Source organism: Numida meleagris, chromosome 3, assembly GCF_002078875.1.
Source record: "Numida meleagris isolate 19003 breed g44 Domestic line chromosome 3, NumMel1.0, whole genome shotgun sequence".
NCBI lineage: Eukaryota > Metazoa > Chordata > Aves > Galliformes > Numididae > Numida > Numida meleagris.
In genome coordinates, this window is record NC_034411.1 from 25,592,717 (window position 1) to 25,609,684 (window position 16,968).

At 36.9% G+C, this 16,968-nt stretch overlaps 1 protein-coding gene across 1 annotated transcript in view; it reads left to right on the forward strand.

Annotated features, from left to right (window-relative positions):
- CAMKMT (calmodulin-lysine N-methyltransferase) overlaps positions 1 to 16,968 on the forward strand; it is a 205,299-nt gene that overhangs the window by 153,719 nt on the left and 34,612 nt on the right. Inside the window, exons 4-7 of the mRNA XM_021392754.1 lie at positions 6,879 to 6,939; positions 10,048 to 10,102; positions 11,156 to 11,219; positions 16,357 to 16,423. Of these exons, the coding sequence (XP_021248429.1) occupies positions 6,879 to 6,939; positions 10,048 to 10,102; positions 11,156 to 11,219; positions 16,357 to 16,423 (247 nt within the window). The remainder of the gene's footprint in view (positions 1 to 6,878; positions 6,940 to 10,047; positions 10,103 to 11,155; positions 11,220 to 16,356; positions 16,424 to 16,968) is intronic.

Below are 16,968 nucleotides of genomic sequence, written 5' to 3' on the forward strand. Positions count from 1 at the left end.
AAATGTATGTGCACAGAGAAAAATGGTGAGATGTATTTCTCTTTTTATCTTCTATTTCTTCTAGTGTTCTTGTACCTATTCAAACTCACTTATAGCAATCTTGCTGTGGAAAAGTAAGCTAGTTGTTCTCCCTGTCACAAATTGTTCCTCTTCACATGTGTTAGTGCCAGGCGCAGTAAGGCTAAGGTGTTAGGTGCTACTGCTAAGATTGTTAAGTACTTTTATTTACACTGCATGTGTTTGTCACTGAAGTTGTTCACTTGCAAATGCACTTAGGATAAATTTCAGAATTCAGAGTCTCAGATTAGACAACTGGACTTTCAAATCAGGTTAGCTCTTACATTAATACTTGAAGTGGCCAAGTGTCCAGAAGGGTACAGTGTTCTCTAGTTCCTCTTGAAAATCTAATCCCAGATTGAATTTTGACCTCTGTTGGAAAATAGTTTTATAATTATGTCCACACTACGTGCAACTAATTTAGCGAAACTGACCCTTCTTTTGTCTGCTTGTGCTGTGGATGGATATAAATTTAAACATGAGAATACAAGTTTGAAAATTGGATTTCTCTGTACTGCAGACTCAATAAAATGGGGTTTTTTTTAGTGTTTTTAATTTTTTCCTCACTTTCAATTCTCTTTATTTCTTCATTTGTCTAAAGTGACTGAACACTTGTCATTACATATTGTATGAAGTATAAGCCATGAAAAGCCATTTTCTATGGAAGGTTTTCACTTTTCTATATATGCATTTTATGGCAGCTAAAAACTTGAACATTTATGGTAGTAGTGCCTTGTTACGTGTGTTTGGGATTTTTTCAAACTAAATGCACCTTAGGTGGGTTCTTAGGTAACCTGGATTGATGATTATCCTTTCATTTGTGTCAGATTTTGTGCGCTGAGTGAAAATAAATCCTGCTTGGCTATACTGACCAACATTTTTGATAGTTTTTTACATTGATTAGGTGTTTGATATCTGGAGTTTGACAAAACTGAGAGCTGGAAGTATTTTTGAGAACTATTCATGCAACGTAAACAACTACAGCAATACAATTAATTACAGGATCTTTACTCAAGCAGTTACCCACATTAGGACAATCATGCTATGTATTACTAGCAAGGTATATTTGGCAGACATATGCTATGCATCCCCTCTTTCTTAGTCTTAATTGTACTATCCACAACTTCATGATTTTTCTTTCACTTGAATTTTTGTGCTTCATTAATAGAAGAGTTTATAATATTGGTTAGAGACTTGTTTTGAACTTTTCTCCAAATCACTGTGCTGTTGAACCTTGATTTTTACCTGCTTTCTCTTTTCTAAGACCTCCAGCAGATGTACCATGCTTCCAGCTGTGCTTGGTGGTGGTGATGCACAAAAAACTAACCAGAAGGAAATCGTCAAACTTGCCTTCCCGTGTGCCCAAAATATAAGGCATAATTAATAGAAAACAAGTTTTCATACAGTGAAATTAAAGTGGTAACTGTGCTACAATAGTAGTTTCTGCTGTCCACCAACAATATATCTTGATTATGAAGAATAACAAATAGTTTCCTACAGTCAGTAAACCTTTGTTGCTCAATAAAATTGTTGCTGTTTGGTTTGGGACATTATTAATGTCTTTGCCCACAGTGCTTTTTTTTCCTCCCGATTTGATGAATATTAAAGCATGTGTGCTGATTTCAAGTAGTCCACAATTAGGACATATGAGAAAGTTGTATTTGCTTATGTTAATCTGGGGAAGATGGTTGACTTTAGCAATGTAAATTGCCTTTGCTTTTAAGGGTTAATATTTACTTGAAACTTCAAGTTAATATGCTGATGTCACACAGCTTGATAGTGCAAGTAAAAGATAAACGATAAAATAATGTTTTGAGTTCAGACATCTTTACATGTGGCTGTGTGAAGTGCTAGGAAAAAGTGACAAAGAAAACTTGCCATTTGGCTTGGCTTGGAAGAAAACGTTAACCTTCTAGTACAAGTGAAGCATTTGAAGGGCAGCTTTATACCTTCTACTCAGAGCTTCAAGGGACGGTTCACCTGTCACCTCCAGTTGTGCCTTCGTTTGCCATGTATAGCAGTGGCAGAAAGTAGAGCAGAGTTGCCCTAATCTTGCGCTATGCCAATTAAAGTAATTAGCAGCTACTGTGAATTCTTTGTACCAATGAAGCAGTGCAGAGAACTAATGGCTCCAAAAAAAAATGTCTTCTTTAAAAAGGTAATGTCTTAAAATTCTCAGCACTTTATCATTGCTGAACATCTTCTAATTATATGCCATACTTTAAGAAGTTTACTTCAGATCTCAGTATTTGCTATGCAAATGTGTGGTGGCATTCTTTAAAATTTGTGTTAAAGCCACAGAGGAGAAACAGTAATTATTATTTTAATATTGGATAGTTCATTTTTAGAACAAAAATTTCTGTAATCTCACAGAGAATTCAGCATTTTAAAATGGTAGTAGACTGCAATAGAACAGGAAAATTAACAGTTTTTTTATTACTTTGGAGAACCGATGCTTCACCTGATGATTACACAAAGCATTTTAAGAAGGGAGTCTATATGTTATTTAGTCCATGTGAGCTGAAGTTTGGTTTGAAGAACAGGCTTAAAGAATCCTGGTTCATGTGTTCCTAGCACTATTGTGCCTTTTTTTTTTTAAGTGTTTTTCTCTGTGAGAAAAGTTTGACTGTGTTGGATTTTTTGGTTTTTTGTTTTGTTTTGTTTTTGGTTAAATCATATCTCAAGGATTTTGGGTGAGTCAGGCATTTTTCTTGACCTTCCCAGAATTTCATTCAGTGTATTGAAGTAACTTTATCTCTGTCTCTTGGTGTGGTTCCTAATCTGAATAATTTGGACAATAGAAATTCACAGTGTCATCAAATTCTTGTGAGGTAAAATCCATTCTTGTGGTGAGATGTTCTAATGTGGTGATAAGTGGTGTAGAAATGCATTTTGAATGTGTCTGCATACATAACATTTCATCATCCTGCATGATACTATTTAGTGCTAGTGTTTTTCTACCATTACCACTGCAGTGTTGTCACAAAGCTGTTTGGAAGTATAGACTTCATGGACTTTATGGCACATTTACAGATGGAACAGTAAACACTGTGGAGCAATGGATCTCCTGCTTCATCCTAACAGTGAAAGGTTACCTGCTGAGACAGGTAAAGGCATCATCACGATCCTTCTTGAAGCCATAATTTAAATTCCAACACAAATTAGATTTTTGGTTTGTTTCAATGAGTATTCCAGTGCTTTCTGGCAATTCTCTTCTGTTTTCACATCATAGTTTTCAGGGCGATAAATATCTTCAAAAATGCCAGCAAATAGTGTGAAACATTTATTTTTGCTAAATGAAACTCTTGGTTTGCTCTGTTTCCTTTTACAATGAGATCTGTAGCCCTGCTGCCTAGGTCTTTTAGTATATTTATAGCCTTTTAGATTCAAATGCCATTTGGGGGTCTTTTGATATTCTTTTGCCTGTACAAGTGTAAATAATTGACCATTGTGTGTAAGTAATTGCACACGCAAATAGGTACTCATCCAGTGTTGTGTATTTATAATCAAATTCACAATTCAAATTGACAACAACTTTATTTTGAATATCAAATAATTATTGTATATTATTATTAATACATTTATTATATTACATTTTCACAGGGAACTTAATACTTATATGCATATCAGTATGTGTTTGCAGGAAACAAATTATGCTTTTAAAACTTGGCGGTAGTTTTTAACTCATAGGAATTGCTGCATTTCTGCATTACAGCTGAGCATTTTTAACAGAGTAGAACTATCTTATACTTCAAAATGTAGATCATTGTATTGGTAAATGTAGGTCAGAGTGAAGGGGAAGAAGGCAGCATGCAAACTCCTCCACATGCATCTTTAAGCTTATTCTTGTTTTGAAGGCAAAGAGGCTTACCTACCTGTTCAAGCACGAGAAGCTTTTCCTTTTACTAAAATTAACACAGGTATTCTTGCTGTTGGCATCTTGGCTGAGCTGGAAGTGCTGTGTGCTTCCACACTTGAGACCAGTGCTTGTGAAGGAACTTCTGACTGCCGCTTCTTTAGCTGCCAGCTGAGGTGATACCTTCTTTCCTATGGAGTGGGGAAGAGACATGTACGTTACCAGCCTTAAGAAAAGCACTGTCTTTCCACAGGTGCTTTTCCCTTCTCTTAGCACAGAGCTATCTGATATTCCTGCAGTTTCAGCCAGTATCAACATTGTAATGGTAGCAGGGGAAAGAACAGTGACCCCTCATAAAAGATTCAGTGACACCATTTAAAGTGCCCTTTCAGTAATAACTGCAGAAAAGCAAGAAACATTTGACTGAGTGCACTGAAAACTCTGATGTTGAAGTATTTTGCTGCATTTGACAAGTATTTTGATAAATCCACTCAGGCTAAAAGTTTATTTTTTTTATTTTGTGTGTGTGTAATGTGAGATATGTAGTATTATAAATGGTATTAAATTAGCCATGTCTTCACTAAATATTTTAAAAAACACCACTTTTATTGCTTGAGTATACACCAGTCATTGCAAACTGAAACATTCTTTATGTTGTACACTAAAATATTTAAACAGTTATTATATTTATTGCAAAATCTGTCATTTTAGCATATTGCAATGCTCAAAAGCATTGAATTGCTCAAAAGGGAGATGGAAAATCCTGTACAATTCTTAGTGTATGTTTCACTGAAGAATGGGTAATCGTGTGTGAATATTTTATTTTAACCCTTAGCAATCCAAACAAAATAGCACATTTTTTAAAATCTCATCAGCCTAACCAGTAAGGAGCAGGACAAATGACAACTGTGCTTTAGTGTTTTTGTCATACATACAAATTGTCAGTCCAGTTTATTTTGCTGGTTTTGTGTGGTGTTGGTTTTTTTCTAACCTATAATATCTTTGTCATACAAAAGTCATATGCAAAGTTTTGGCCAAATTCTGTTTAAGCTTCTGCTTGACTTGCATGCAGACAACACATTCATAAATTTTTATCATTCTTCACTGCGAGTAAGGGTAGTTCAGAATTCGTACTGGGTGGACAGGAAGAATTATATATTTGAGGATTACCATCAAGCTGTAAGTGATTTAAAAGGAAGACATTTTTTCTCCTAAACTTCTGCTTCCACTAAATATGCTGTGAATGTTTTAAAGTCTTTGGAGAAGAAACAATTACAAAAAATAGTCTAAAGATAAGCTACATGGAATTCAATTTGCCTGTCCGGAAACCTCTAAAGGATGCTCCCAAATGTCTGTTTTTAAGTTTACTGAAATCACTGAAGTGTCTACAGTTTATAATACTAAGTCAGGCTTCTGTCATAGTAATTTGTAATGCTGTGTGTGGTGGGGGGAGGCTAACCCTAGTTTTGACCTGTGGGTAGACATGAAGCATGTTTTCTCATTGCTAAGCAACGACAGATGGAAAACACATACAACTGTAATTTGGCTGCATATGCCTTTGATTCATCCTCCCTTAAATTTGGGAGCCTATCTCAAGTGCCTGAATGTGAGCCTCTTTTCCCTAGGCTCCTCCAGCAATGCAGACAGATGCCTGCAGGAGAGCATTGGGCCTACAGGACTGCATTCCGCACTCCATGGCTGCTGTGTTTCAGTTAGATTGTTCCTATTAGATGGGAAACTGGCCCAAAGTAATGACGAGTTTTGTGAGTGACTGTTGTTGAGGGGGTAAACTAGCATGGTGCCTCTCTGTATGTGACAGGGTTGGAAATGACCACTGCAAGTTTTGTTCTGGGAACCTGCAAAGTCGCAAACAGGATGAAGTAGGTGAAAAAACTGTGGTTGCTCCTGGCTGCTCCCTTGTGGGAGCTGAAGGGCCTCAAATGCAAATGGCAGGGAGGAAAGTGCAAAACAAGAGAGAGGAGATGTTTATTTATACAGTGCAGTAAAACTGTGGTGCTTACTGCTGTGAGCCATTGTAGCCAAGGAAGATTTGCATAAGTCCAGAGGACAATCAAAAATCTTTTGGGGACTATAAAACAGAACTTAAGAGTTGTGACTCAACATACCTGCCAAGGAGGAGAGGAGAGATTGTCGTCTGTGACAACGTACTAAGGCTTCCCTTCCGTCCGCACCTCTGTGTGCAGGGGCATATGGGACACATACACAGTATCTAGCGCCGAAATGCCAATTTAATGCTGCACAACAAGGCTACTTACACCCGTACACGCGACCACCCCGTATACCTGTGACCCCCTTGGCTCCTCCCCTGGTGCTCGCAGGCACCACCCATCCCATTTAACTCCGCAAGAGATGACGAGGAATTACGCTGCGTTCTTGCACAAGTTGCATGATCGTCCTTAGCATGTTCCTTAGGGTCAGACTGATGCCTGACCTAACAAAAACTAAGAGCCCTCCCTGAGAAAAGAAGCAAAATGAAAAGGAACTGGGCATAGATGATACGACTACAGAGGATAACTAATGAAGGAGTCTCCTATCCTGTGTTAGATACAGGCTACAAGGCAAAGTGGACCTGGAATCTGGCCTGATAATGGCAGTTTGATGTTCATGTGCATGACCAATTGTCAGCATTCTTTTTTTTAGAATTAAAGTGTACATGACTTTTAAAGTCTTGACAGTAGTACATATTCGTATGCATGTATATTTGTGTATGGGACTGTATCTGTATAAAGTAAATTTATCTTTCTCTTAGGCTGTGAAATATTCAGCTCCAGTGCTTAGAATCAGAAGTCTGCCATTAAAAATTGTATTTTTTTTATTCCATGGTATTGTGGCAAGTTTGAAAAACGAAACAGTTGGTAGAGGTCTGCAAATGGTGATACATTCAAAAATTATTTTAGACAAAGAAAGATCTCTTCTAAGAATGTGAATATCTTTTGTTTTATAGGTCTCTGGCCATCTGAAGAAGTACTGGCTTACTACTGCCTAAAGCACAAGGAAATATTCAGGTATGGATCTGAACATGAAAAGATATTTTCCAATCTGTTAGTTTTATTATATCTGCATGGTAAAGATTGCTATGATTTAAGTCTTCAGATTAAATTTAAAATGTTCAAGGTGAAAGCATGTTGCTCTTAACAAAGAATTCTGAGCTGCCTTTGGGTACTAATATTGCACAGCAAGCTTTCCGCTATATGTCAAAGACTTTTGATTTCCACTCAAGGCGTTTTATTTCACTTTGATTTTTGGGAAACAAAAGTGAAGCTCCAATCGATCAGTACTGATTGTGAAGGTCAGGAAAAATAAAAGACATTCTTTAAATCGACATCTGTTGTAAAAGCAAGCAAAATGCAACCTGATAAAGTGCATAATAATTCTTGCATATAGCGATGGAAGAATCTGCACCTCTGTTTAAGCTTTATGAAATATTTTTGAGACACCCTGCGGGTTTGTATGTTTGATTTTGTTTGTTTGTTTTTCATATTTTCTGAACTGTAGAAGACAGGTATCAAGCAGCCAGTAGGAATGCTGAAAGAGAAAACTGTCCTGCATCCACCTTCTCCCCCTTGAGTATACAGAGCTTTGCACTTGGAAATTCTTTAAGTTTCATTGTCTAGGAGCATGAATGAGGTGTAACACCACTGTATTTGCAGGCCTAAACTGTGTTCTGAGCAAGGCTATGAGCAAACCAGGTTGGAGTATACAAAATCCCACTCTGTGAGCACCTGGTGTTGGGAAATTAGAGAGGACTAAGCTGCTCCAGTATATAAGTCCTTGCCCTTTGCACCAAACCTGAGCTAATTACTGCAGTTTGCTGACTCCACACTGAAGTCAATGATCATAGAATCGTTTGAGTTGGAAGGGACCCTTTGAAGGCCATCTAGTCCAACTCCTCTACAATGAACAGGGACACCTACGGCTAAATCATGTTGCTTAGAGCCCCCCCAAGCCTGATGTTGAGTGTCTCCAGGGATGGGTATCCACCACCTCTCTGGGCAACCTGTCCGAGTGCTTCACCACCCTTATTGTAAAGAACTTTTTCCTTATATCCAATCTAAATCTTCCCTCTTTTGAAACCATTTACCCTTGTCCTATAGCAATAGACAAGATCTGGCACTAAAGCTTGCCCTGGTTTATACAGCCAGCCTCATTTTTGCTCCAGCAGCCACCTGAATGACGCCTACCCCACCAGAGGAGGCAGCTAAGGCACCTCTTTGCTTCACTTCTGCTGCTGTTGTGCCATTCTTCTAGCACTTTACTGTCCCAGCTCACATAGCAGTTATTACACTCTGTTTTCAGAGACTGTTGGCAGTAAAATTAACTGTGCTGGTCACTGAAGTGTGTTTTCCTTTTTTGGGTAACCAAACCTGCAGTAATCACTCCAGCTTCCATGGAGAAAGTCACAGTTTCACTTCCTGAGTTCTTAGGGTTCTGCCTTGTGAGCAGCACAACCAGAGCGGGGTTTCTTATTTTAATTCTCATTAATAAATGTCAATAAATATTGCTAATATGGGAACTTCACACAGGAGTGATTTATATGTGTAAATGTGTGTGTGTATATTATGTACATGCAAATTCAGTTCAGAATGCACCAAAAATCCCACAATGGATACTTTGTTTATTTTGATAAATGAAACGAGTGCCTTGTAAATACTGTAACATATAACCTTATGTATATGTATAGGTATACATATAACATATGGTTTAGAAAATCAAAATTCATGTGAGGAAAAACCTATAATTATTCTATCTAAACCATAAACTGCAAACTTCCCACAATCTTTCTTTTTTTTTTTTTTCTCACTGGGTTTAGGTACAGTTTGTTCCTCCAAACTGTGTCCATCTTCTCATTTCCATTAAATAAGACAGACATTTTGCAACAAAAATCTGTTGTCTCAGTAAAATAAATCTATACTACCCAGACAGCAAACGTTAGTGTGTTGTCATACAGCACAGTCCAGTGGCCTCAGTGAACAAAATATCGGTGCCTGTATTCTGGTATTGAGGTAGCATCCAAGATGCTCAGATTAGAGTGAGTGGGGTAATGATATATAGAAATAGATTTTAAATCATGGGTGTTTTAGGGGAGAAGGAGCACCAAAAAGTCTGCCAAGCTGAAATTCCACGTTCTGCCTGTCAGAACTATTTCCGTGGGAACGCTTCTGGCAGCTGTAGCAGTTGCCATAGATTTAGCTGTGAAGCCGTTGTGCTCCCAAACTGAAGCCCTGCCTTGCCCTAGCCGCTGCCTCACGCGGTTTCGGTGCTCGCTCAGCATCCCTTCCTCCCTCCCTCCTCCCTCCCGGGGCAGGCGGGGGCTGTGGAGTACATTCTTTACGGCTCCCCCTGCAAGCCCTCATCCGGCACACTGTATGCACCAAATTATTTTTCACTCACACATCTTAATAACTGCATTCTATGGTCTGAGCTAAAAGCAACCTTTTAGACCATTCAACCCTATGCTTGGCCTCAGCTCGGACTCTTGATGCTAGCTAACTTCGTTTGGTTTTCTGTGGCTTAACTGTTTGCAGTTCCTTCGTTGTCCCTAACAGTATTGTTTGTAGGTCACTTGCGGTTTTAAGTGCTAATTGAAGGATCGGATTTCTTCATGGGTAATTGTTTTGTGGTATATGACGTGTTTTAAAACTTCTCTTTTTTAATATCAAAAGGCTTTTGGGCATAACTATGTGGAGCAATATATAAATAATATTAATTTCTCCATTTACTCCTCTAACTGTTTTTGCAAGAATGAATGTGGATTAACATTGTTATCCTTTCCTAACAATTATCTTTCGCTACTCTAGCTAGTTTAGTTCTAAAAGACAGAGCCATTGACAAGGGAAAAAAGGGAACCTTCTCAGATTTTTCAGCTCAGCGGTGGTAATGTTGCACTGAACACTAATGAGGGAACCCCCACTGGTTTGCCTGCTTTGTGACTTTTCTATTTCATAATTATTTTTAAAACGCAAAACGACATGAGGTAGCCCAGTCATGTCTCTACAACTTCCTGGTAGCTCCGTTCTTACTGCAGATGGCAATTTGTTCTTGTAACATATATGTCTCTCTGACCATTTTCATCTAATTTGTATGGGTTCTACCATTTCCTTTCTCTCTTTCAGGGACCTTGCTGTGTGTGAGCTAGGGGGTGGCATGACATGCTTGGCTGGGCTCATGGTAGGTCTTTTCTCAATTCCAATCCCATTCAGAGGAAGAAACAAAAGGAAAAATGTTCCAGTGCCTCCAACTGCTGGGTCAGAGAACTGTCAACAGCCTCAGCTGCGGTCAAGCTGCAGAGTCTTGAGAGACCTTCTAGATTGACTTGCTTTCGTATCATATTGATTTTATGGTTGCCTCGATGAGCAGAAACATTTTAGCTCGGTGTAGTCAATATCTCTTGTTGTGACATTCCAGGCCACGTATGGTCTGTCTTTCATTGCCATAGCTGAAGCATTTTTTTTTTTTTCAGATTATAGTCCCATTTGCTAAGATACAGGAATAGCCTGGCGAATCACAGTTGGAGCACCATGATATAGCTGCTAATGTTTTGCCTGCATTATTACACCAACAAACATGATCCAGAGCTCTCAGTAATTAGATTCTTTTGAATTAGATTGGCCATTCAGGAGAGTCGTTCACCATTCTCTGGGTTCTGAGTCATGTATTCAGGAGATATTATGTAGCAGTGCAGTGCATTAGACAAGTTTTTATGTCTCTACAAATAAAAGCATATTGTTACACTGATTGGCATTTGACAAACCTGTCGCTCTTATACAATGTGTCGAGGTTACAGCCCAATGTGCGAGCATGTCAAAGCTCACAAAAAAATTACCCTTACAAAGCCATCTGCCTGCAATGCAAAGTTATATGAAGGGCATCAGGCAGTCAGACAGAAGCAAGCTGAAAGGCAGAGTGACAGCCTTGTATGATGGCTCTACTAGATAAACAGAAGCCCGCAAATGAAAGCCTCTCAGAATACCATCATCCGCTGTCACAATGCAATTACGGAACAGAATGATAGCAAGATAGAGGCTCCCGCAAATGGAATGATAAAAGTATTGACTGATTTGATTGAATGATTAAAATAATGCAGACATAAAATGAAAAAAGATTGAAGATTGTTACAGAGAAATAGGTGAGGAAGCATGATACTGAAGGCTTGTCACTCCTGTCTTCACTTCCACACAGACAAGCATATTTGCTCATTGTTTGCTGTGCTCTTTTTTTCAGGTTGCTATTTCTGCAGATGTCAAAGAAGTTCTGTTAACTGATGGAAATGAAAAGGCCATCAAAAGTATCCTTATTCAGATAGAAAACTGGTTTGTTGTGCTCGTTCGTTTTTACTGGCTGAGTTACAATCGATATAAAGACAGACAGCAAGGGGTATATTAAGAAAAAGTCCCCACATAAGTAATTAAAAAATAGATGCAGAATATCTTGAGCAGAGCTGCAGCTTCCCCCATAATAAATCCAACATTTTCTTCTTTAATTAAAAATGTACCTGTCGGTATACAGCAAGTGTAGTAGTAAATATTTTTCTTATGGTTGAAAGATTCTGTGCCTGTAAGCTGCAGTTACAGGAGGTACAGCAGTGAATCAAATCATTAGCTCTCCTTCACATATTCATTTTGCAGTAGAAACTAGGTTTATGGGTGGTGTTTCGTGTTTTTTTTTTTAATTATGTTCCTTTTCCTTTTTTTTCGTATATTAACCTCTTAAAAATGCATTGTATTTGTATATTGCCATAGTGTATTTTTAAATGCATACTTTCATTGTTTGTGTGAGTTATAACTGCCTACCAATTACCTGTTTAGTTTACTTAAACAGTTATCAATTTATCAGTGTCCCTTGATGTAAGATTACAAAACTCCTCTGTCCCTTGTAGAAAGTATTTTATTATATGTCTTATGTTATTATATTAGAATAAATTGCTATTATGCTCTTCTAATATGAGCACATAGTTCATAAAATTGAACTGTACTTTGGCTGAGCGAGAGAATGAGTGAGCATAATTTGTGGCCACATTAAATACCAGCACAGAACAAGAACAGATATATATATATAGTGAATACTAATAGCCCTTAGAAATTGAGAGGAAAAAATAGAAGAGATCTATTTGCTTTTTTCCTTGGTAATCTTTCCATGTGCATGTTAAGTCAGACTAGTTTTTCAGGTTTTGGCCCCTGCATCATAAGAATTGTTTAGATTTGAGTTTTGTATGTATTTGAAAGTCAACATGATGAGTCTTTAATGAAAAAATTAGTTAAGCGATGTTGTGGATTATGAAAATAGCAATTGCTTATGACTATTAAATCAGGAAGTGTAACAGTGCAATAATGTTGGCTACTACAGCCAAAAACACTCGGAGGTAACTCAGGCAAGTGTAACTGCTTACACACTTTCACAATTCCATGGAAATCAACAGCCAATTATATCTTTTAATACTTGAAGGAAACCTGATAAAAGTCTCCTTTTTCTCGAAAATTCAAGTTCTCTGTTCTGTTGCAAGGAATCTTATTTTGCTAAAATATAGCTGATCATAGCCATGAGCTGAGGAGGAAGTACTCATGATTCTGTGCATTTTATACAGCATCTCCTCTCCCAATCCTTCTTGTATGTCATTATGAAAATGAAAAATGTAGGACAAGAAAAGTGTTTCAAAACTAGACTAAGAAAACAAACAGATGTTTTCTGAAAGCAGAGTTATTTAACAAAAGGTCGTTTTACCCACAGAAAGCTTCAGGTGAGCTCAGTAATCAAGTCAGCAAATACCTCTTGTAGCAGATTCCACAAACATACCTGAACTTTTTTGAAATTTAGAAGTTTTCCATAGCAAGGAAAATCGATGCTCACTAGAAATATTCAATCAGTCTTTGGAATTAAAGAAGTTAAAGTGCTTTATTTTCTGAAAAAGATACACCAGTATAATCCAATTAGCACACCCTTGTTTTTTACAATATGTTATAGAAATATCTTTTATTTCTAAAAGTCTTGCAAGAAGTCTTCATCTGCATTCACTCAGTGAATCCCTTTTAGAGGAGCAGTTGGTGGAAGGCTCTAACGGGAATTTATTTTTCTTTTTTTAACATTTGGTGCTCTGAAGGCTCGGCATTCAAAATGCTTTTATTGTGTTGGATTTTACAATGGGCTTAATATTAGCAGGGTGCCAAAGTGCAGCAGACTAAGAACTTTACAGTGTAGGTAGAAAGTATTCTTAAAAGCACACATAATAAAATTTGTGTTGCATTTTATGTGTTTTATGGACTTCAGGGGTAATTTTATGATCTGTTTTATGGTAATTTTCTTTTGCTTTCTTTTTTATAGTGATTAGCTAGAACAGAAGTTCAGACTAAATTTAGATCTGTTTCAGCCACACAAGACTCACAGAAATCAGTACAAATTTTTAGTGTAATTGGAAATAATATTTGGCTTCGAGTATCACAGCCTACAGATGATGTACTTCTGCTAATTTTTACTATCGCTCGTGTCATTTTTTAATTGTTTAGCATGCCAAATTAAATTAATGCGGGATAAAATACTGTTTTCTTGACTAGATTCTGCTCTTCAGGAACAGTTAATGCCTAGTATTATGCTTTTTATGTAGGTATTATACATTAAAATAATCTTGTTTAAAAATTACTGTTTACATCTTCCCTTTAAATTTCTTAGGAAGCTTAAATTACATGCCAGTCATACTATAATATCCAAAAATTACTTTCCAAAAAGTAAAAGTGGTTGTCAACAAAAAAGAAAAAAATCACTGTCAGAAGCCAGGAAATCACCAAGCAAGCCTGCTAATTATTCTTAATGGGCAAGATGAGCACATTAAGAAACAAATGAATACATCAGTGAAATGTAATTGAAAATCGACCTGGCAATAGTGCATTGCTTCTGAGAATCTGCCTTTGTATTATCATCATCATCATAATTATTGTTGTTTTTGTTGTTGTTATCGCTATTCAGTGAGCGTAACTAACAGCCTGGCTTTGTGAAGTCTCAAGCTTTTGAGGATTTGATTTTTCTTTTAGTTTTTGACATTTTTCACATTATTCTCCATTTCATACTGCACATGAAGTATTCGTGTGTATGTTGTATCTGTATTAGAATATGTTATTGAAATATTACATGCTAATACAATTGATGAATGTGTTAATTTCACATCATTGTTGTAATTTTAACCACTACACTGTCAAATACATTGCTATATTTTGTGTTAACCTGTGGTCTTATACATGAGGTTTATGGAATTTTTAATGGATATTATAATTTTAGTTACTAAGCTATTTAAAAGATTTCATTCTAATTCATTCCTTTCCCCTGTCATTGGCAGATTTTGATTGTTTAGCAGATCATTCACATTGCCAAATCAGTGAAATAAAGGTGGATGGTCTTGCTTTTTCAGCTTCATTCAAAACTTTATTGTTGTCTAAGTTTTTTCATGATAATTTAAATGAAGGCAGTATTAAAAAAGTGTAGATATTTACATTAAATATTGAAGATTTACATAGGCAAAGTATCAAATTCATTCCTCTTTAAAATTTTGGGTGATATTCATCCAGTTGCAAATTTTCCAATTTAGGTCATTTCTACGACAGATTTCTCCAGAACACTGGAAGCATCTCTACTCACTTCATCACAGCCATATCTGAGGATACCATTCATTTTTGTAAAAAATTGTCTCTTGTGTCAGAGAGGCTGTGTACCTTCTCCCTTTGGTCCGTTTCACACCATGCAGTAGTGACTTGAACTGCTGTCTAAAAGCATCAATCATACAAAACATTGTTGCAGTGCACAATAATGGCTATTAAAATATAGTGTATGGATCTTTCAACAGTCCTGGGAAATTTAGGTTAAAAAGGTCGTGTTCAGCCTGAATGCCCGAAGACATGGGCTTATAAATTATTTAAAAAAAGCTAGTGTTAACATGGTTACAACAATTATTAACAGTTTTGCCCATTTATATAATTTAAGTGAAGTATAGCTAATTTATCAATAACGTTACTTCTCCCTCCACAGAAAAAGAGCATGCTTTGCTCATGTAATTATCTACGCCTTCCTTTTGCTTCACAAGTATTGACCATTTATTTCTACTTCCCAATGCATGTTATGGAAAAGATTTAAAAGGCGTGTGCGATGTCCAGAGATTTGTTCTAACCATTTCTCTGTCATTTAATTTCTAATTTTTGGCTTCACAACATATCAGCTGTCTTTTCTTCTATGTTGTTTGGATAGAGACTTTTCTAAAATCACTTAAAAGGTCAACAAATTTAGGAAGGCCCATTATGAGATTTCAACACAACAAAGAAAAGGTTCCCTTAGTCATTTTTTTAAATTAGCCTGACATGAGTGTTCAGTTGTCTTAAAAGAGCACTTGCAAAGAAGAATTAAACATATTTTGCACACCTAGAAACATCTTCCTCATTAGCATCATGTTTCCTATACTTTAACTAAGAATGAACGATCATTGACATCTTTATTAAAATCATCCCTTTAAGGTAATTTCTGATACTTGAGAGTGAACTGCTCAAATACATATGAATTCATGCTGATGCCGGTTAATGTTCTCACAGTTTCTTGGTTACTTGCTAGGCCTTTTACTTGCCAGTGGCTTCTCACTAACAACTAATGATTGATTATGAAGGCTATCTTTCTAGGCACAGATGACTGAACACTGCTCCCTTTGATATTTTTCATTGAAAGCCCTTGCAGTGGCTTGCCTATGTGGCTATCCAAATTTGTTACCTATCTTCCAGACTGAAAGAGGCAGAGACACTAAGTTGAGGGGGACTCTTGCAGTGCTTATGAAGGACAAAAGGCATTTGTTGCTTTATGCCGTCCTCTATGGCAGTTCCGCAGCATTCTCAAGAAACCAAATGAACTAGAAACTCCCTTGCCTACAGGTGAAGGTGCTCCTGGTGCGTGCTAGCCTTCATGCAGACAGAGCCAGGAGTAAAGGTGCATATGCTGGGGCAGTACTGGACCTCAAATCCAAAAGCTTTGAAAACCTCAGTACTGTGATCTAGTGATACAATTGAAAGCAGCTCAAACTAAACTGCAAAGTGAGCATGCTAAGAAATTTCTTTAAGTTTTATGTTTATAAATAATAATTCCTTTTAAATATAAGTAAGATATGGGAAATCTTTTTCAGCATTTTGTATAGCTACAGTGCTAGCAGTTCTGGAAATTGAAGGGTTAACAAAGGAACATTCAGTAGAGGTAGGCAACAAGAGCAAGAGGCTGGGTAGATTTATGGCAGCCAAACCAGAGTAGAGTTATGAAATTTATGCTTCTGAACAAACTAATTATTAACACAATTTAAAGACTAAATAGACAAAAGATGTTATGAAGATATTACTGATGTAAACAAGTATTTTTGATTATTTTTCTTGTTGCTCTAGTTTTATATATAATTCTTAACAGACACTCTACAGATGTAAGTGACATCATCACGAGAAACCTAATTGCAGGAGTATTTAAGGCTCAGAAAGTGTCAAGCTGGTAAGATTCTACTATAGTGTTTTATAGATTCTCGCGTGTAATTGTATATTTAATATAAATGTGAAATGTGTAAATTTGTGGCGTATTACACTAACACAGGTGTATGCAGCAAGTGTACATATGTATCATGGTTTAAGTAATGACAGAAATTTGGAAGTATAAAAAATCAACTCAATTGTTTGCAAGGGCATACTCTGGCGCATGACCGTTGTAGGGGTCCGGAGAGTTTGGTTTCCTATCATCTTCAAAACCCTTCCTGAGTCATCTTGTAATTGATGCTACTGAAGTTAGCTTTTTTAACTACCTATTTCCCTTGTCTCCAGGTGTGGTGGGGCCTGGAAACAGATGAGAATGTGAAGTGTGTTCATCTTTTCTAGTATTAAAAAGTACATTTTAAAGCTCCTCATATTTAAGGTAGAGTTGTGAGAAATCATGTGCTCAGAGATGGCTACCTAAGATGACAGAGCATGTGTCTGCCTAAAATTTCTCTCTCTCTTTTTTTTTTTTTAAAGATTCTCATTTCAGAAGAAGGGTTCTCAGTCCTT